Source organism: Malaclemys terrapin, chromosome 1 (assembly GCF_027887155.1).
Source record: "Malaclemys terrapin pileata isolate rMalTer1 chromosome 1, rMalTer1.hap1, whole genome shotgun sequence".
NCBI lineage: Eukaryota > Metazoa > Chordata > Testudines > Emydidae > Malaclemys > Malaclemys terrapin.
The window spans coordinates 242513759-242534646 of record NC_071505.1 but is presented as its reverse complement, the minus strand read 5'-3'; the positions used below and the strand labels follow the sequence as shown (position 1 = coordinate 242534646).

Genomic DNA, 20888 nt, shown 5'->3' with positions numbered 1-20888 from the left:
AAGATAGTCTGGTCCGCCTAAAAGAGCGTTGGCAAAGCCTACTGTGTCTATCCTGAAAAGCCCTTGCTGGTAAGCATGGAAATTAACACACTTTGTTCTGCTGCACCCTCTGGTGAATAAGCCCATACACAGTCTCAGCCACACTGCTATTCAGCCTGGGTAGCTCACACTTAATAACAAAGCCTCAGCGCTCCTATAGGCTCATGGCGAGTGAGCCAGCCTAAAAATTAAGTAGCAAAAGTTACATCACTGCATGATATTCCCTGTTCTCGATATCTTTCATCACTTGCCTCACTGATTACTGACATAAGACACTTTGGCTTCTACCTGAGCTAGGCTTTCCTTTTAATTGTTTCCTGCTGACCCGATTTTTCCTCTCACTTTCAAGTTCTCCATTGACCAAGAGCTTTTTCTCAAGGTTGTGACTGAGCCTGTTATCTCTGGACAGCATCTTACAAAACAAATCCTAAAAAACCCACACCCACACATCTCCCCTGCCACCTAAATATGAGCTTGCTCTCTTGTCTAGAGCCTACTTACAGTTTTTCAGAGGGCAATGAACACACTAGTCGCTGAAATATGAATAAAATGGTATCGGCTCTGCAAATCATCCACAGTCTGAAATCATATCCCCAAGAAACAATCTCAGTGCAGTTAAGAAATTTTATGTAAATATTTTATTCTTTCCTATTTTGTAAATCAGAAAGCAGTGTTTGGTAATAAAAATAATACAGCAATATTATTTTTCTTCCAGTTCACACTGACATATTACCAGGTTTTCCGCATTACAGCTATCCCTCTTTTTACAGCCTTAACATTCACTTTAGGTATCATCTTCACTTTTGGATTATTAATCTTAGTCTTCTGAACTATTTACAAATATATTACAAACTAAGCCTCAAAGCAAAGAAATATTTCAATAATCAATTTGACTTGTGAGGATCAGTAGCGCCTACATAACTTCAGTGTTTAAGAGAAACTATACACATAGTGCGGGAAGTCTGAATAATTTATATCTTAAAAAAAAGCATGGAAAGTTTTTGAATATAAAACTTCTACATTGCAGTGGTACCTATTGACCAGTCTCAGTTGGAGGACAAGAATGTGATGTGATGTCACCATGCTTGTAAAAAGCCTCATCTAAGTCCAGTGCCTTATTATTCATCTTCACAGTCATGCAGCCATGGTAAAATGCAGTGACTGGAGTGGAAGTGACAGGAACATCTGTGTAAAAGCAGAAGAAAATTTATTTAACTTCCTTAAGTTTCAATAAACACCATCCCTACCAAGTTTAGATGACTGGTACTTGGATTAATTCTATACATTCCCATTTCCTCTCCCCCATTCTGCACCCTTCCATTCCACCCTCACAGTAAGCGGAATGCAAGAACACTTTGTTTCATATTTAGGACCTTTTCTTGAAGGGATTCTCAGCTGGTGTAAATCAGCGTAGGTCCATTGACCTCAATAGAGCGATGCCAGTTTACATCAGCTGAGGATCTGGTCCCACACGTTGAACATGAGACCCTCATTACTTTTCCATTTCAACCTAGACGCAGACTTTAAGGCCAGAAGGGACCATCGTGATCATTTAGTCTGACCCCCTGCATAACACAGACCACAAAGCCTCACCCACCCACTGCTGTAATAGACCCACAGCCCCTGCCCGCACAACAGATGCAGGTTTTGCATCGGTTATTCTGGCAGCAGTGGCGCCAGAATAGGGGTCGCCAGGGGCCATGGCCCTTCCACTTTTCACCAAGGGCCCCCTGCCCCTCCTCTTCCCCCTGAGGCCCCGCCCCCCAGCCAGGCCAGCAGCTGGAGCCCGGCCAGGGAGCCTGGGCAGCAGGGGGTGCCGCACCACAGACCCTCCACCTGCCCAGGATAGAAGACCTGAGAGCAGCCCCCGGGCCATGTCCCCGTCCCTGGACCTCCCACCCAGGGCAGGTGGAGGTTCCACAGGTCCTCACAACTGCCTGGCCGCGTGGCTCTTACCAGGGTCAGGCTGCATCTCCAAGGCCCCATTCCACAGCCAGAGCCAGGTCAGCGTAAGAGCCACGTGGGCAGCTGTAGGAAGCCGGGAACCCTCCACCTGTCCTGGGCAGGGGACCTGCAGGGCGGGTACACGGGCTGGGGGCTGCTCTCGCCTCCCCCCGCCCTGAGCAGGTGGAGGGTCCATGGCTCCTGGCCTGCTCTGGCTTCTGGCTTGGCCGGGAGTGTGGCCTCAGAGGGTGGGGATGGGGCCATAGAGAGGGCAGGGGCTTTAGCCCCCCACTTTTGGGAAGGCTCCACCAGGGCTGTCTGGCAGGGTCTGGTGGCAGACACACCAACTCAAAGGGGCACCAGACCCTGCCAGAACAGATGCAAAACCTGCAGACATATCTCCACACTACGACCCCCATACTCCTCCAATAACACACCTTTCAAGATCCATGGATCCTACAAATGCCTATCACAACATGCGGTGTACCTCATCCAGTACACTAAATGCCCCAATAACAACTATGTGGGTGAAACCAGATAATCACGATGAACTCACACAGGACAATGATAAAAGACAGAAACACCCTATCACCTGGCAGTGTTGCCAACTGTCATGATTTTGTCATGAGTTGCATAGTAATTATTAAAGTTCCAGCTCCAGGAGTCAAGTGGATGTGTGATGATTTCAGCCTTCATTCTTAAAGAAAAAGTAAATTTCTAGCCCTTGTGGCTGTGGAGAAAGCTTCAAAATGTGACCCCAGTGCACCCTGAAGGCTCAAAAAGCAGAAGGCAAACAAAAATCTATTATTTTTACATAATCTCATGTTTTTAAAGCTATTCTCATGATATTTGGTGAGCCTGACTCATGATTTTTTGAACATTAGAGGTGGGCAATACTGGAACTCTTTTCACAAAGTGATCACTCTGTCTTATCAGTCCTCATCCTCAAGGGGAACCTGCACAACACTTTCAAAAGGCGAGCCTGGGAGTTTAAATTCCCAAGGCCTTGTCTACACTATAAAGTTTTGTTGGCAAAAGTTATGCCAGTTTAATTAAAGCCGCTGCTGCATGTCCACACTAATTCCTTGTGTTGGCGGAGTGCAGCCACACTAACAGCTCTTGTGTCCACACAGAGAGCAGTGCACTGTGGTAGCTATCCCACTGTGCAACCGGCTGCAAGGTGCTTTGGGAAGGGTTTGCAATACCTCATGGGGCAGGTACAGCGTCACACGATGCAGGCTTCTTAATCCCATTGTTCCAGGGCATTCTAGTAGATTGTCAGCTGCTTTTTCAACTGAAGTGTGTGGGGGGAGGGAGAGGAGACTGGGGCAGGGGAGACAGCAGACTGACTGACCTATTCTGAGGCAGGAGAGGGGGACACCCCCACACAGCTCCCAGCTCTGCTCGGCACAGCAGTCTCTCCCGAAGCAGCCCGCTCTGCCTGCCTCCCTGCCTATGGTTCTGTGATTCCTTCCAAGTTCTCCCACAGCCTCCTCAGCTGCCAGGAGCAGCATCCTGAGCTCTCAGTGCTGAGGATAGGGTTGGCCAGGAGACTCCCCGAATTGGCCTCAATCTCCGGGTTGCTATTGAAAGCAATCTGGGAGTTTTTAACAAGCCAAAAGTCCGCTAAGGCAGGCTCCTTATCTGCCCTGGCTCGGCACGGCTCCCGGAAGCGGCCGGCATGTCTGGCTCCTAGGCGCAGGGCGGCCAGGGGGTCTCTGCGCACTGCCCCCACCCTGAGCGCCAACACCGCAGCCAATAGGAGCTGCGGGGGTGGTGCCTGCAGGCAGGGGCAGCGGGCGGAGCTGCCTGACCTCCCCTGAGCCTTAGAGATGCAGAGACATGCCACCGCTTCCGGGAGCTACCTGAGATAAGCAAGGCCCAGCCGGAGCCCACACCACCTCCTGCACCCCAAGGCCCAGACCTGAGCCCCTCCCACATCCAAACTCCCTCCCAGAGCCCATACCCCAACCCTCTGCCCCAATCCTGAGCCCCCTCTCACATAGGGTTACCATTCGTCCGGATTTACCCGGACATGTCCTCCTTTTTGTGTTAAAAATAGCATCCGGGGGGGAATTTGTAAATCACTAAAAATGTCCGGGATTTCCCCCCCATGCAGAGCAGAGCGAGTGGCTGGGAGGGCTGCAGGAAAGTCAGCCGCTCGCATGGGGCTCTGGCAGCCAGAGCCCTTCCCCCGCAGCTTGCCGGGCTGGACTCCGGAGGAGCAGCTGTAGAGCTCTCCCCCCCCGCCGCATTCTGAGCCGGCCTGCCTGCTGGGCCGTTTGCATCGGCCTCGGCAGCTCCTCCTCCCCTGCAGCCCAGCGCCCCACTCCGGCAGCACTCGGTGGGGTGGGACCGGGTTGTGTGTTGCGCTGGGGAGCGCAGCCATGTGTCTGGCTCCGCACAGAGCCCAACACCATGTTCTGAGCGGCAGGGTAAGGGGGCCAGGGGGCAGGAGAAGGGGCAGGGAGATTTTGGAGGGGGCAGTCAAGAGACGGGGGGGTCTGGAGTTCAGGGGGGGGCTTTTTGGGGGGGAGTGGAGAAAGTTTTGGGCAGTCAGGGTACAGGTAGGGGGTAGGGTCCTGGGGGGCAGTTTGGGGGGAGTCTTAGGAGGGTCAGTTAGGGGACAAGGAACAGGGAGGCTTAGGTAGGGGTGGGGTTCTGGAGGGCAGTTAGGAGCAGGGGTCCCAGGAGGGGGCAGTCAGGGGACAAGGAGCGGGGGGGGGGTGTTTGGGAGTTCTGGGGGGGCTGTCAGGGGGCAGGGGTGGGGCGAGGGATCGGAGCAGTCAGGGGACAGGGAGCAGAGGGGTTTAGATGGGTCGGGAGTTCTGGGGGGGGCTGTCAGGGGGTGGGGAGTGGTTGGATGGGGCGTGGGAGTCCCAGGGGTCTGTCTGGGGGTGGGGGTGTGGATAAGGGTTGGGGCAATCAGGGTACAGGTAGGGGGAGGCTCCTAGGGGGCCAGTTAGGATGGGGGGAGGGTCTCAGGAGGGGGCAGTCAGGGGACAAGAGGCAGGGAGGCTTAGGTAGGGGGTGGAGTCCTGGGGGGCAGTTAGGGGCAGGGGTCCCAGGAGGGGGCAGTCAGGGGACAAGGAATGGGGGAGGGTTGGGGGTTCTGAGGGGGGTGGGAAGTGGGAGGGGCAGGGGCGGGGCTCCTCCCATCCTCTTTTTTGCTTGCTGAAATATGGTAACCCTACTCTTACATCCAAATTCCCTCCCAGAGCCCACCCCCTGAACCCTCTCCTGCAGCCCAACCCCCTGCCCCAGCCCTGAGCCCCCTCCAAAACTCCATCCCAAAGCCTGCACCCCAACCCCATGCTCAGTGGAGGCCTCTCCCACTCTCCAAACCCCTGTGCCCCACCCACCAACCCAGAGACCGCACCCCAACCCTCTGCCCCAACTCAGTGCAAGTGAGTGAGCGTGGGGGAGAGCAAGCGAAGGAAGGAGGGATGGGGCCTCAGAGAAGCGGGGGCAGAAGTGTGGCCTTGGGAAGGGGCGGGGCAAGGCAAGGGTGTTTGGGTTTGTGTGATTAGACAGTTGGCAACCATAGCTGAGGAATGTCAAAGCAGCACAGCAGTCTTCCCCTCCTTCTCCCCACAGCTGCAGTCTGCCTGCAGCTGTGTTCCTAGTGCAGGGCAGAACAGGAGTATTCCATGTTAATGATTTGCTCTTTGTTCCCCAAACGGAGCAGCACACTCAGTTTTCAGATACTTCCCGGAACTTTGAAAGGGGAGGGGCGCATGCCTGCAGGGCAGCAGAGATCAAAACAGTGAGCAGAGCGGTCACAGCAGGCATTGTGGGAAACTGGTGGAAGCCAGTTATGTTGACAAAACAAACAGCAGTGGCTACACAGATGCTTTGTCACTTTAACTTTGCCCCCAAAAACTTTATGCCTGTTGCTGAAGTGGTTTTATTTTGCTGGCAAAACCGCAGAGTTTTGCTGCCAAAAGTAGCTTTGTAGTGTGTACACCCCCCCTGTTTTGCCAGCAAAACTTCATAGTGTAGACAAGGCCTAACTCTGCTAGACACTAAAAATCATGGATTGAATAGAGATACTGAATTAATGGCTTATTCCAACAAGCTGTAACCCACTAACCACCTCTTTTGGTCTTATGACTGCAGAGGTGTTAACAGGCAACTCTACCTTGAATGGTCCCTTAGAATGTCCTGTCTAGTTCTGCTAAACAATCTGTTCCACCCTGCACTGAGCTGTGATGCTGGAAGTACCTTTCCCAGACCTGAAGAAGTGCTCTGCATGGCTCAAAAGCTTGTCTCTTTCACCAAGAGAAGTTGGTCCAATAAAAGATATTATCTCACCCACCTTGTTTCTTTAATAGCCTGGGACCAACAGGCTACAACTACATTGTATATAAAGAAATTAATAACATTCTCTGGCAAGGAGCTGAAGGCAATAATGCTTCCTAAATTAACAGAATTATCTCGCCCTTCTAAGAGAGCGTTAATGGGCACATAGAAAACCTTTTATTCAATGCCCACTAGTGGCCATATAAATACTGAAGCCAGAAAAAAGACAGAAATTTAGCACATGCCAATAGATTAGAAGAAAATTGTTGATATTATTACTAATTTCTATAATTCTATCACCTAGCCTCCTTAAACACAGAGATTAAAAGGCAAAAAGCAAACAATAAAACCGTTAAATGAAAGCTTACTGAGATAAGTGTCCTCTTTCATGCCCTGAAGGCCACTAGCTTGTCTGTCTACAGTTTAAGGCTAAGCTAATCAAGTTTGTTGTGTAACAGAAAATGATGAATTGCTCAGGAATGATTTAATTTCACAATGGCATGGGAAGATGGATAAACCCCTCATCTCCACATCAAAGCAAGGAGGACTAGATCAACAGGATTCTCCCATGACATTAACACTACTTCCCTGGATACTACAGGACATCCAAACACGTCCTGCTTGGAGACACACAAGGCCAAATTCAAGGTTTGTGTATGCAGGCATAACTCTACTGAATTTGGCAGCTTTAAAATTGGTCTGCAGACTTTTGGGCTTCAGAGCGGACAGAGAAGCACGCGGTGCCACACCTGAGAGTCATGAAACGAGTTTACTTTTACATATCTTGCTTAGTTTCTTTAAACAGTATCTTGTAGCTAGGGCTTGGGGCATTTTCTACAGTGACCAGCTAAATTAGCATAGTTTAACCAACTTTATTTCATACTTTTCCCCCATTTGCCATATTTAAAATAACAGGCTTCTTAGGCTGGGGGATAAATCACCATTGGGGTGCGTCGTAGGAAACTAAACTAAACTCTAATCTCAGGAGAAACTGATAGAATACCTGGTCTAGGGTAATAAAGGTACGTGAGAAAGGGGCGATGGGGCAGTGTAGGCACGGAATGAGCTGAATGACATGAAGGGTGCTAGGACTTCTAAGATGGTATATAAAAATGAATTAATTTCATTGCATTAGTATTATATATGCAGCTCATTGTAAAGAATTTCTAGTACTTCCACAGTAAATCTTTTATAAATTATGATGGATGAACCTCAGAAAAGACAGGTACCTGTTCTGTAAATGGTGTTCTTCGAGATGTGTTGCTCATGTCCATTCCACATTAGGTGTGTGCGCTCACCACATGCACCAGTGCCGTAAGTTTTTCCCTTAGCAGTAACCATAGGGGAGCAGCTCTGGTGCCATCTGGAGTGACACCTGCATGGCGCAGTATAAGGAGTGCCACCCGCTCTCCCCACCCTCAGTTTCTCCTTGCCAGAAACTCCGACAATGGGGAAGGAGGGCGGGGTGTGGAATGGACATGAGCAACACATCTCAAAGAAAACCAGTTACAGAACAGGTAGCTGTCTTTTCTTCTTCAAGTGCTTGCTCATATCCATTCCACATTAGGTGACTCCCAGCAGTTCCCCTGGAGGCAGGTAGGGGTTCACGGCTGCACAGATTGTTAATACAGCTCTGCCGAACCCAGCGTTGTCTCTTGCCGGCTGAGTGATGGCATAATAAGACGCAAACATGTGGACCGAGGACCACTTCGCGGCTCTACTGATATCCTGGATAGGGATGTGCACCAGGGAGGCTGCCGAAGACGCCTGCACTCTAGTCGAATGGGCCATGACGATCGGTGGCCCCTTTGCTAGCTCGTAACAGGTCTTTATGCAAGAGGTGATCCAGTTGGAAATCCTCTGTGAAGAAACTGGAAGGCCCTTTATCCTATCCACTGTAGCGTTGAAGAGCTGGGTTGATTTATGGAAAGGCTTGGTATGCTCCAAACAAAAAGCCACTGTCCTCCGGACATCCAGCGTGTGCAGACGCCTCTCCTCAGAAGTCTTATGAGGCTTGGGACAGAACACTGGCAGGAATATGTCCTGGCTCATGTTGAAGGAAGATACCACTTTCGGCAGGAAGGCTGGGTGGGACCGCAGCTGGACCTTGTCCTTATAAAGCACTGTGTAAGGCAGTTCCGGGGTCAAGGCCTTAATCTCTGGACTCGTCTCCCTGACGTCACCGCCATCAGGAAAGTGACCTTCCAGGACAAATAGGAAAGGGAGCAGGTGTCCAGCGGCTCGAAAGGCGGGCTGGTGAGCCTGGAGAGGACCAGGTTAAGGCCCCACTGCGGGATGGGGCCCGTACCTGTGGGTAAAGCCTCTCGAGGCCCCTCAGGAACCTGACAGTTATGTCGTGAGAAAAGACCATTTGACCTTGGATCAGCTGGTGGAATGCAGAGATGGCTGCAAGGTGCACTCTGATGGAAGAATGCACCAGACCCTGGTTCCTGAGCTGCAGTAAGTAATCCAAAATGGACTGCACTGAAGAACGTGAGGGAGAAATGCGACGCTCTGACGCCCAACAGGAAAACCTCATCCACTTGGCAAGGTAAGTTAGTCTCGTGGATGGCTTCCTACTTTCCAGGAGGACCTGCTGGACCTCCTCTGATTAGGTACGCTCCTCCGGGTTCAACCATGGAGTATCCACGCCGAGAGGTGTAGAGACTGTGTAGGAGCCAACCATGATCCTGTGACAGCAGGTCCGGATGGTAAGGAAGGGGCCAGGGAGGGGCCACCTCCATGTTCATGAGCATGCCGAACCAGTGCTGGCAAGGCCATGCAGGCGTGATCATGATAACCTGTGCCTTGTCCCTCTTGATCTTTACTGGGACCTGGCTGACTAGAGGGATCAGAGGAATCATGTACAGCAGACCCTCGGCCCATGACAGGAAGAAGGCATCGGAGAGGGAGCCCTTGCTCAGGCTCTGCCGGGAGCAAAACCAGTGGCACTTTCTGTTTCGCCTGGTGGCAAACAGATCTACCTGGGGAGATCCCCACCTCTGGAAGATCATGCAGGCCACCTCCGGGTGGAGCGACCAATTGTGGTGAGAGGAGAAGTCCCTGCTGAGGTGAACTGCTAGGGCATTCCTGATGCCTAGGAGGTGACCAGCTTGCCTTTGAGCAGCCAGTCGTCAAGGTACAGGTAAATCTGGATACCCAATGCCTGAGGTAGGCAGCGACTACCGCCACGCACTTGGTAAACACCCTTGATGCTGTAGCCAAGGCAAATGGAAGGACCGCAAACTGGTAGTGGGCTGAACCAACCGTAAAAAGGAGAAAGCGTCTGTGTCCTGGGAAGATCACTACGTGAAAATATGCATCTTTCAGGTCAACGGTAGCATATCAGTCTCCTGGATCCAGGGAGGGGATAATGTAAGCCAGGGAGACCATGCAAAACTTTAGCTTTTTTAGGTATTTGTTGAGATCTCACAGGTCCAGGAAGGGACATAGACCACCCTTGGCCTTTGGGATCAGAAAATACCAGGAAAAGAAACACTTGCTCTGGTAAGGAGGTGGGAGCTCCTCCACCGCCCCCAGCTGTAAGAGCCCCTGAACTTCCTGCTCGAGAAGACTCTTGTGAGAAGGGTCCCTGAAGAGGGATGGGGCGGGGGGTGGAAATAAATTGGAGGGTGTAGCTATGCACCATCATGCTGATGACCCAGTGGTCCGAAGTTATCGCCGACCACGCTGGGAAGAAAAAGGAAAGTTGGTTGCAAAAAAATGGGAAAATCGGATCCAGGAAACAGACTGGTGGGACGGCCTCAGGCATACCCCAAAAATGACTTTTTAGCTCCTTGCTTGGACTGGGCAGAGGGTGGGGGCTGGTGGCTCATGCGCCATCTACAACCCTTGAGTTTTTTGTGCAGCAGGTCCTGCCGGGGCTGGCTCCCTTGCCCCTGGGGAAGTTGCAGGTTTGAACCACTTACATACCGGGCCCGGAACGTAGAGCCCCAGGTTTTTAGGGTGATTTGGGAGTCCTTCAGCCCATGTAATGTGTTATCCATCTGCTCCACAACCCAGAGAGGAACAGCCAGAACGCTCGCCACATGGAGATGGCGGACGCCACGGTGTGGGCGGAGGAGTCTGCCGCCTCAGATGCCGCTTAAAGGGCTGCCCTGGCAGCGACAGTGCCCCCGTCGAGGATCGCCCAGAATTCTTTACAGGAACCTTCCAGGAGGGCATTCTTGAAGTAGGCCACGGTCTGCCAAAAATAAAGTTGTAGTGGCCAAGGAGGGCCTGGTGGTAGGCCACCCTCAACTGTAAACCAGACGAGGAATAAATTTTCCATCCAAACAAGTCCAGTCTCCTGGTGTCTTTATTATTGGGGGTAGCTCCGGGTTGCCCCTGGTGTTCCCTGTGGTTAACTGCCTCAACCACCAGGGAATTTGGGGCAGGATAGGAGTAAAGGTATTCATGCCCCTTAGTTGGGACAAAGTACTTACGCTCTGCCCATTTGGAAATGGGGGGCAGGGAGGTGGGGGTTTGCCACAAAGCACTGGATATCTTCAATACCCCTTTGTGAAGGCGAAGGGCCACCCTAGCAGGGGCTGTGGAGGAGAGGATGTTGAACAGGGAATCCGCTTGCTCCTCCAACTCCTCTGCCTGCAAGCCAAGGTTGGACGCAACCCTCTTCAACAGCTCCTGGTCTGCCTTAGTGTCATCCTGAGGAACCGGGTGAGGGGGCTCTGTGATGGCCTCGCCCGATGATGATGAGGAGGTCGGTATCGCGGGTTTCACGGCACCCATTGGTGGTCCAGCAGGCTGTTCCTCTTGGTCCACATGGACTTGCAGGGTCTTATCCCCTGGGGCCTCAAACACTGGAGGGAGTTGAGTCGTCGAGGCCATAGGCCTGTCCGAGTCTCCCGACACCAAGCGGGCAGTCTGGGAGGGCTGGGTGAACCCCCACGCCTTCCAGGGGTACCACAGGGCCAGCTACTGGGCCTGGGGCCCCGGGGCAGGTTTTGGTACCGATGATGCAGGCGACACCGAGGATCTGGGAGGCTGACCTGCTGATGTGGAGCCTTGCTCCACTCCGGAGCCATATCCGGAGCAATTGCTACCTGGTGACCTGGATCCACTGGAGCAGCAACTCCATGAGTGGCGATAATTGCGGTTGCGTCTAGAGGACCACCGGTCTGAGTGGGACATGCACCTCCGTGGGGACCTTGGTGACCGGTGGCACTTGGCGGATCCATAACTGGAGACCAGTGACCCATGCCTCGTGCTTTGAGACCAATACCGGGACAAGCGGGACCTGGAGGTATTGCAGTCCGGGCATCAGGGGATCTCCCCAAATACGGCGACACCTGTCTTGGCGATCGTTGGCAGGGCCCACAGCTCCAGTCCTCCAATCATTCCCGGGATCTGTAACGGCGTTCCAGTGACACAAAGGGCCAGTCCAGACATTCCTGCTGGTGAGCGCGTGCCTCTGTGGGTTTGTACCAGGTAACCAGCGAGGTCTGCCTCGAATCCTACTGCCAGTGCCCAAGGTCCAGTGACCATAGAGGGCTCCGATGCGTCTGCCTCCCTAACTCCAAGGCATGACGGCTTCGAGCAGGTGAATGGTGTCAGGACGTTCCCCGTGATGGGGAGCGGACTGTTGGGGCAAGGGCAAATAGAAAGGTCCCAAGATGGGCTTACCCCAAGGTCTGGGCACTGCCGGGGCCGGTGTGGGCGGCACTGGGAGCATCAGGATCTCTGGCGCAGCCTGGAGTGCTTCAGGCATTGACGGCACCTGAAGCTGATGAAGGCCCACCTCTTCCAGGCAAGGAACAGGGTGGACTGCATTGCCCGACATGAGCTGAGGCCCGACTTCCCGACGGGGGAGATGAGCCATCCAGCGCGGGTCTTATCTCAACCCCATCCCTGTCCTTCCCGTTGCAGGGAGTAGGAGACCATCCCCTACTGGCGTCCTTAGACTTCTTGGTTGGGGCGTGGACAGGGATCGGTGCCAGCTCGTTGACGGCGGGGCACTACGCACCGATGCTGTGGTGCTGGGTGCCGAGTCGGACCTTTGCTCCTGGGCTGGAGTGAGCGCTGACTCCATCAGGAGTACTTTGAGTCTGATCTCACACTCTTAGTCCTAGGTATAAAGGATCTGCAGATTCGACACTTATCACTTATGTGCCCTTCACCGAGGCACCTGAGACAGCTACTATGAGGATTGCTCACAGGCATGGGCAGTTTGCAGCGATGGCAGGACTTAAAGCCTGGAGACTGGGGCATGTCCCATCCCCCGATAGGACTAACAAAACTCTAACTACTGCTAAGGGCTAACAAACTCAACTACTAACTATGTGCGCCAACTTTATAAGAACTCTAGTTCATACGAACGAAACCTAAGCAACGCTAGTAAGAGCGGCGAACGTTCCTTGCACCATCACTGGTGGCAAGAAGGCACTGAGGGTGGGAGGAGCCGACGGCGCCCCTTATACTGCACCAGGCAGGTGCCACTCCAGAGGGCACCAGAGCTGCTCCCCTATGGATACTGCTGAGGGAAAAACTTCCGGCACCAGTGCATGTGGCGAGCACATGCACCTAATATGGAATGGACATGAGCAAGCACTCAAAAAAGAAAATTATTTATACCATAGAAAACTAAATACCGTAGAAAACAATTTTATTGAAGTACCGTGATCATTAATAAATTGTTACCTTGTTCCCTTGCAATCCCAAATAATGCTTCCTCCATATCTGCATTATGGTCTTTAGTTAATATGGGGAATAGTGCTAATATGGAGGCCAAATTATATGTTTATTTGAGACAAATGAAAAAAATATTAAGAGTGACTGCTGTTTTGGGTTTTTCCCATTTCTGGCTGACATAAAGAAACATAGGAAGAGGACAGAAAAAGAAATGAAACAACCCAGCGTCAGCCCAAACTAACAAATGATTAAAAAAATTCAGTTCAGTGAAACTTCAGGTTGAACATTTGGTTCAGTTTATTTAGTCCAGGTTACTTAACCCATTCCTAATGTTTAAATGTTTATAATCTTCTCATTTGTTAAACTGTTTTAACTCAAATGTTAAGGCTCCACCTCTGGACTCAATCAAAGAAACAAGCGACTTGCTAATCAAAGAAACAAGTGACTTGCTGAGCAGATCAGATCACAGAAGGAAGAAGGCAGCTAACCTAGCTGTAATTCTTGTAGATTTAGAGTGCACTAGATTTACTTTACAAAAGCCAACCCTGGAAGTTGAAGCTAGACAAATTCAGACTGGAAATAAGACATACATTTTTTAACTGTGAGAGTAATTCACCACTGGGACAATTTACCAAGGGTTGTGGTGGATTCTCCATCACTGACCATTTAAAAATCAATAATGGATGTTTTTTAAAAAGATCTGATCTGGGAATTATTTTGGGGAAGTTCTATGGCGTGCGTTACACAGAGGTCAGACTAGAGGTTAACAACGGTTCCTTCTGGCTTTGGAATTTATGAAAAATAAATGGTTGCCGCAACTCAGATTTTAAAAGATCTACAAAATGGATCCTTTGCCATAATGACCTACTGTTACACTAGACAAAATAAGCATTTAATCCTCCTGCTTCAGGGCATACAGGATTACTAGATGAGTCAGGAAGAAATTTCCAGCTGATACTGCCTTGAACAATTTGAAAAATAGCTCTCATACTACTTAATTATAAATAGTAAGTGTTCTTGATGCAGTGGGGCAAGATATGCACCTGCAGTGACACCAATGTTCAGAGACATTTCTGTTAGTGGGATTTATGCAGTGTAAATAGTGTTTCCCTGCAATCAAGGAAACAAATTCCACTTCTCGTGACCAAGGATGAGCTTCCATTGATTAAAGCTCTTTCTGCATTGCAAGCTAATGCTCGGACAGTCCATGGAAGGGAGACCAATTAAAGATGCCATGTACACAGACCGAAAGAAGAGCCCTATTATTAATGTTAGGAATAATATATGCATGTTAGAGCTAAATCAGAAATTTCCAAATGCTGATTTTTCTATGAAAATGTTCATAGAAACGTTGATTGAAAAAAACCCTACCATTCCAGTGCCACGCTCCCTGTGGTCAGCCAGCCCTATGCAGCTAGTCAACATGTTCCCAATTTCAAGAAAAAATGGGAAATGACAAAATGTTCATGATTTTTTTCTCTCAATTTTTTTGATCAGCCCTAGCACATGTACCTACTCCAGCTAGAGCTTAATGAAAATGTACCTTATACTGCACTGAAAAGCCAGCCTAAAAACAAACTACACTAGAGAACTATAGCACAAAAAGCTACCTCCATTCTAACTGTGAGACAGACACGTCCTAATTTTCAGGAGAAAATCCTGCCCTCTGCTGCACTAGTGGTGAAAGAGAGCGTTGGTTACCTCCTACTGGTGCAACAGCTGGGCAACAATCGCAATATAGTGTGGCACTCCACTAAGTGCTAGATTGAGGGACTGGCTACTGCACCTGCCAACGCACCAGAGCCCCAGGAGGGTGTGGTCTCCCATCTTCTGGCATGCATAGAAGCCAGGTCTCCTAGTATAAATACTGTTTTGTGCAGCATGAGCTATGGGGAAGCTCACATTACTCCTTCTAGGAACAGCAGTAAAGGGGCACCCTGCTACGTTACCCCTCGGCTGCCCTGTGCTGGCTTAACTGCTGCGGCACCTACCACAAGGCCAGCACTGCTCCAGCCTCTCTTCCCTATATTTATTACATGGAGTAGACAAGCAAGGCCAGGACTTTGTCTGGCTGTGAGTACTGCAGATAGTAACTACTAATTATGCAGAGAGACATGCTTTTCCAATGCTTCCTCATTTGCATCTCTCAGCAATAGGGAGTGGTAAACCAGTTCAGCCAGAATGAGAGAACCTCAAACAGCCAAATCTTTTATTCAAATCAAAGATCAATCTGTCAGGTTCCAGGCAGAGAACCGAAGTGACTCCTGCAGAGGCTCTATTCTGGCTTTTCCAGCAAAAAGTTGTGGCAACCTCTGTGCTGTGCCCCCTGGGTGTCCCTGGCTGGAAATGACATGAGCTCTTACACATAGTGCTCTCTGGATGGCAACATCAGCAGAGAAGCTACAGAACCACAGCAATGAGCCTCTAAGACTTCCAACAGAGGTGAGGTGAATGGGTCACCCACTCAATAGAGGGCTAGAGGTACCAAGAGCCTGCATGGAGCCTGGAGTCAGTCTGCCAGGCTGGGGAGACAAAGGGAGTGAGAACCTCAAAAGATTGGACTACACCTTTAAGTGTTTTGGTCCTTATTTGATACTGATCTCAGACTTGTGCGTGAACGTGCGCTGAACGTGATGCTAATTCAGGGCTGCACGCATATGAGGTAATAACCGCCACAGATTGTGCCAGACTGATAGTGACCCTCCACATAGCTCTTCTTTGAACAGGTAACCCCATTTGCTGACCAAAAAGAAACCCAACCAAGATTCCCAATCTTGCTTCCTCCTCTCCAAAAAGGCTAATATAGTCATTCAATAAAAACAAGTTAAAAAAAACCCAGGGTATCAATGCTAAGTGCCTTCCTTGCACCTACTCATGCACAACAAAACTCACTTGGGCAGAAATAGAGCGTTTGACTTCGGGGTCTAACGAACACATTTGATCCCTTTTCCAATCACCAGTACTATTATTTTTGTTAGAACCTGCATTCTGCTTTGCAGAACTTGATAATCACCTGGCAGTCCTCCCACATGTGTCTTCACAGATGACTGCAGGTAGCCCTCCAAGAGAAACAGACTGTCTTGTAGCTGGGAATGGCTTAATTCACTCTGTCCTGCAGTCCCATCCACGGTGAGCGATAACTGCCCCTTGCTGATGAAGATGTTCACAGAGTGTTCCTGATCATCACAAACGTTTATTGCCAGTCTGGACATAACTGTGCTCTCCATGGCCAAGATAATGAACTGGATAGTAAAATAGTGCAATAAGTGAAGGCACAGGCACAAACGGAAACATACACACTTACAATTTTCCTGTTCCATAATACTCGTAACTGCAGTTGTTTAGAAGGCTTTTTCAGAGCCAGCAAAGAACTGATTATATTATTACTACTGGAAGTCAGATTCTGAGCTCACTAGCACTAGATTTATACCTTGCGTAACTCCATTGTCTGGGTCTGATTCTCATTTACACTAACAGCACACCTGAAGAACTCTGTGCATCTTGAAAGCTTGTCTCTCTCCCCAGCAGAAGCTGGTCCAACAAAAGACGTTACCTCCCCCACCTTATCTCCCTAATATTCTGGGACCAACACAGCTACGACAGCACTGTAAACATCACCACTCTGGCAGCTCAAAGGAGCCTTAAGGATAGAGGACTGGTGCTGCCCCATACTGGGAGGGGGGTGCCAGCTAAAGGGGAGGACACGTGACATCTCCATGTGACTCCTCCCCACTCTGCCCCCAGCCCGGGGCCCCCGCGTTCTTCCTGTCCCCACCCTACATTACGGCAGCCTGCTCCCTGCCCAGGCTCAACTTCTGGAGCCAACTCTGTGCATCCCAGGGAGGGTGGGGGGGCTCCGACTTGCTTGGCCCCTATCCCCAGAAGCTGAGCCTGGGCAAGGGTCAGCCTGCTGCTGTCACAGCCAGGTGCTCTCCCAGGCAGCTGCTGTGCTGCACCAGGCAGCATCCCAGGCAACGTGGCTGGAAGAGGCTCTGGCCCCGCCCCTTCCTCTCCCCGGCCGGGGCCAGCTGCTTGAGGGGCATTTGACCCTTTGTGCCCCTTCCATGAGTCGTCTCACTGCCAGAGTGGTGTTGAGCAGCCGAAGGGCTTGTCTTCACTACCGCAGTAAATCGACCTAAGTTACGCTACTCCAGTTACCTAAATAACGTAGCTGGAGTCGATGTAACTGAGGCTGACTTAGCCTGGTGTCTTCACTACATTGAGTCGACGGGAGACGCTCTCCGGTCGACTTCCCTTACTCTTCTCAGGGAGCTGGAGTACCAGAGTGCGCTCTGCCATCGATTTAACGGGTCTTCACTAGACCCGCTAAATCGACACCCGCTGCATTGATTGCAGCAGCACCGATCTCCCAGTACTGAAGACAAGCCCTAAGTGTAAATGAGAAGTAGGCTCACTGACTTCAGTGGAGTTACTTCTGAACTGGGACAGCAAAATCTAGCCCTATATTATGAATATAACTAATTATACTGGTTATACTGTACATGGGACTTTGCAGACACTCTGGAATTAGGCCCGTGTTACTCCCTTGACTACAGTAGAGTTATTATGCGCTTACACTATAGAACACAAAGTCTCTGTACAAAGGAGTTTATAGTATAATTCAGACTAGTATAACAAAATGGGATAGTGGCTCAAATTCAAGAGATTGAGCAGATATTGTCAGTGTGGAGGTATTTGCTACTGAATCAATATCCTTTATAAGAGCCAAATGTTCAAAGGAGTGTCTACCCTCCTTCTAAAACTGTCCCCACAAAGAGCAGAATTCCTGTACTCCAATGACATTCAAACATCTGATTTTCATATAAAATTCTGAACTGGTGAATGTAAATGTATACACAAAATGGCAGGCACAAATTTTGAGATGTTTTGAAAATGGCCCTAGAAATTCTGATGAAAAAAAATCAAGGGATCTTTTTGTTTTACACCAGTAGAAGATTAAAGCTTGTACCTGTTGTTTAAGTTTCTTTGTGGAATGATAGTCAATCAGAGCCAATGATAAAGGGACTGAAGCTTCTTCACCAACCAGAGCAAACAGTACCCCAGTATCTGCTGCTGGCCGAATTACAATGTTTACTTCTACTTCCCAATTCCTTTCAGTTTCATTTCCAGCAGATGGTTGCACTAGAGAGAGAGAGAGAGAGAGCGCGCGCGAGAGAGAAGCATGTCAAAAAAACAGACTGATTGACCAAGTGGCAGACAAGACGACTATGGATGGAAGAGCATATGGACAGATAGCTACTTCTCTTTAATCCAGAAAAAATCCAAGTGTTAGTGTATAAAATCAGAAAGGAAAATGGTAACAGCTCTGCCTTGTTACACTCCACAGAAAGGGCCACTGCCTTTCAGAAAGTTAAAAGTCAAGGGTGAGGTTTTTGTTTTTTTAAACCAAGGATAGAGATTCAAGGGCTATCGATCATGGGCAGCGCGTAGCATAGGCTGAGGAAGAATGAGCCTCCCCAAACAGCCTCATGTGGCTCCATCCACGTTCCACCCCAAGGCCCCCTCCTGCTTGCCGCTGGTTGCCCCACCTCAGGCGGACTGCCTCCTCTTCTGGGAAGCCTGCTGAGTGGGGCTAGGGCGGCTAGCCTGTGGCCAGGAATTGGGGTGGCTGGGTGTCCCTCCTGGACCCCAGTGCCCCTCTATGTCAGGGTTCTGCCCCCAGCAGTAACCCACAATCTAGGTCTCCCCACCCAGGGGAACCCCCAACCCTCTATCCCCACCTTGCCTCAGTGGCTATTGCCAGTCACCATCTAGCCCCTGCGCACTGGGGCGGATTGCAGTCTATAAACCACTCATCATCGGCAAGGGGGGTTGGACCAGCTGCCTCTGCCTATCTCTGGGCTGCCCCTCTGCAACCCCAGTATCTTTTCTGGCCTTTAGCAAGGCCTGCAGACTGGGGGTTTTCCAGGCCGGAGCTCCCCAGCTCCTCTGGCCTTTCCCCAGCCCTGCTCAGCTCCCAGCAGCCAGGTCCCTCCCTCTCAAAAGGCTAGAGAGTGTGTCTTCGTCCTTCTGACCCACCACCCTCTTATAAGGGCCAGTTGGGCCCGGATTGCACTGGCTGCAGCTGTGGCTGCTTTCCCAATCAGCCCAGCTTTTCTTCTGCCACAGCCCTCTTCCGGGGCTGTTTTAAGCCCTTCAGGGCAGGAGCGGGGTAACCACCCCACTACAATAGCCTAAGTCATAAATCTAATGCACATTACTCTGACTGACAGTTTCTTGTTTAAGAGAAGTCAGAGTTGCAATAGCAGAGGAGATGGGTACATACACATCAGAGATAAATGCATTGTAAAAGCCACACAGAGGGAACCTAATCAGAGTTGCCCATATAATGTTGTCTTTGAGCCAGCATTATTAGATCTTCCTTTTCGTGAATCCCAAATTCAGATTCTCACTACAGCTGCTAGCTTTCTTAATTGGGAAAGAGCTAATTTCAACTGCTTTATTTTTTTAGTACACATGATGATTTTTCCCTACCCATGTACATCATTTCAGAGCATATGCATGTGTGCCTTTAAAAACAAACAAAGGCTTACCTGACAAGTCAGGAATACATATACTTTTACAACTGTTCTTTCTATTCTATCTGAATACATAGCTATGGACAGCACACTAGGACAATGATTAATAAAAAAAAAAGCACTTACTATAATTGAAATTAAATATAGCAAAACCATTGCCAGGATAGAAGGATCCTCGTCCTGCCACTGAGAAGCACTGCATCTTGTCATTCAGCTTTATTGTTTCTTGGATAGTAGTATCTTCGCCATTCAACCAGTTCCATGCCCGCATACAACCATCCAGCCGAGGGTTTATCTTGTAAGACAGAGAAACAATCTTACCTTGAGTTGCTATTCTGTGTTACACAGAGAGAGGACTATGGGCACAGAGGGTTCCACAAGATCAAACTATATAATGGTGTGGGGAAAATAATCTCACCACATTTACCAACATGCAACCACAGCAAAACAGACTCGGGCCCCAATCCTGCAATGACATCCATACAGGCAGACCTCTGTGCCATAGGCGCCGACGCCGTGGGTGCTCCAGGGCTGTTCACCAGGAGGTGCTGGGAGGAGGAGGTGGAGTGAGGGCGAGGCGGATGTGGAACAGGGATGGAGCTGGGATGGGAAGAGGCTGGGTGGGGGTGGGGCCTTGGGGAAAGGGGTGGAGCAGGTCCTGGGATGGAGTGGGGGGGTCGAGCACGGCCAGGGAAATTAGAAAGTCAGTGCCTATGCTCTGTGCCCACACAGTCAGTAAAGCTCCACTCGGGAGCAGGGGTATGGCTCATGCAGGGACTAAATTTGCCTTTGTAACTGTGTTATCCACTTTTACATGCTGCACATCATGAGTGCCATTTATTTCTAAGAATCCCCTAGAGATTAGCCATGTATAAATCCATGTGAAACTCCTTACAAACAGAGGCATTTATATGCAATGGATTATAACACATTTCATTGTAAAAAGCTCATGTCACACAATGTGTTGAACCTAATGAGAAATGACCAAGTGGTATGTACTGCAACCAAAGACAGATGTAAAAGACCTATGGCTAAGAGCCAGAAGTTGGGTGCAACCTTACACACACACACACACACACAGTTAATTCCAGCTTTTATTTATATTTTAAGCTCTAGCATTAAAATGTGAGAAAGAAAGTAGACCAAAGGCTCCCTTGAAGCTGCTAGATTAGTAATAGCATCCACACTCAACAGACAGAGAGAAAGTAAGTGTCAGATACAGAATAAAAACCCCGGGGTTTCTGGCTCCCAGCCCCATGTTCAGATCACACCCCTAGTTGAAACACATTCAGAGTGTGAATCACCCTGAGCGACTTATCATTGGGAGGAGAGACCTCCTTAGTTTGCTACATTTCCAGTCTTGAGGCCACAGGGTTGTCACCCTATTTAAAAACAAATAAAACCCAGCCCCATTGT

At 49.9% G+C, this 20888-nt stretch overlaps 1 protein-coding gene across 1 annotated transcript in view; it reads right to left on the bottom strand.

Annotated features, from left to right (window-relative positions):
• Positions 1 to 658: 658 nt before the first annotated feature.
• GAS6 (growth arrest specific 6) overlaps positions 659 to 20888 on the bottom strand; it is a 75163-nt gene continuing 54933 nt past the window's right edge. The window contains exons 12-15 of the mRNA XM_054010932.1: positions 19599 to 19767; positions 17903 to 18075; positions 15947 to 16175; positions 659 to 1224 (exon numbers count right to left, since the gene is read on the bottom strand). Of these exons, the coding sequence (XP_053866907.1) occupies positions 1073 to 1224; positions 15947 to 16175; positions 17903 to 18075; positions 19599 to 19767 (723 nt within the window). The 3' untranslated portion in view covers positions 659 to 1072. The remainder of the gene's footprint in view (positions 1225 to 15946; positions 16176 to 17902; positions 18076 to 19598; positions 19768 to 20888) is intronic.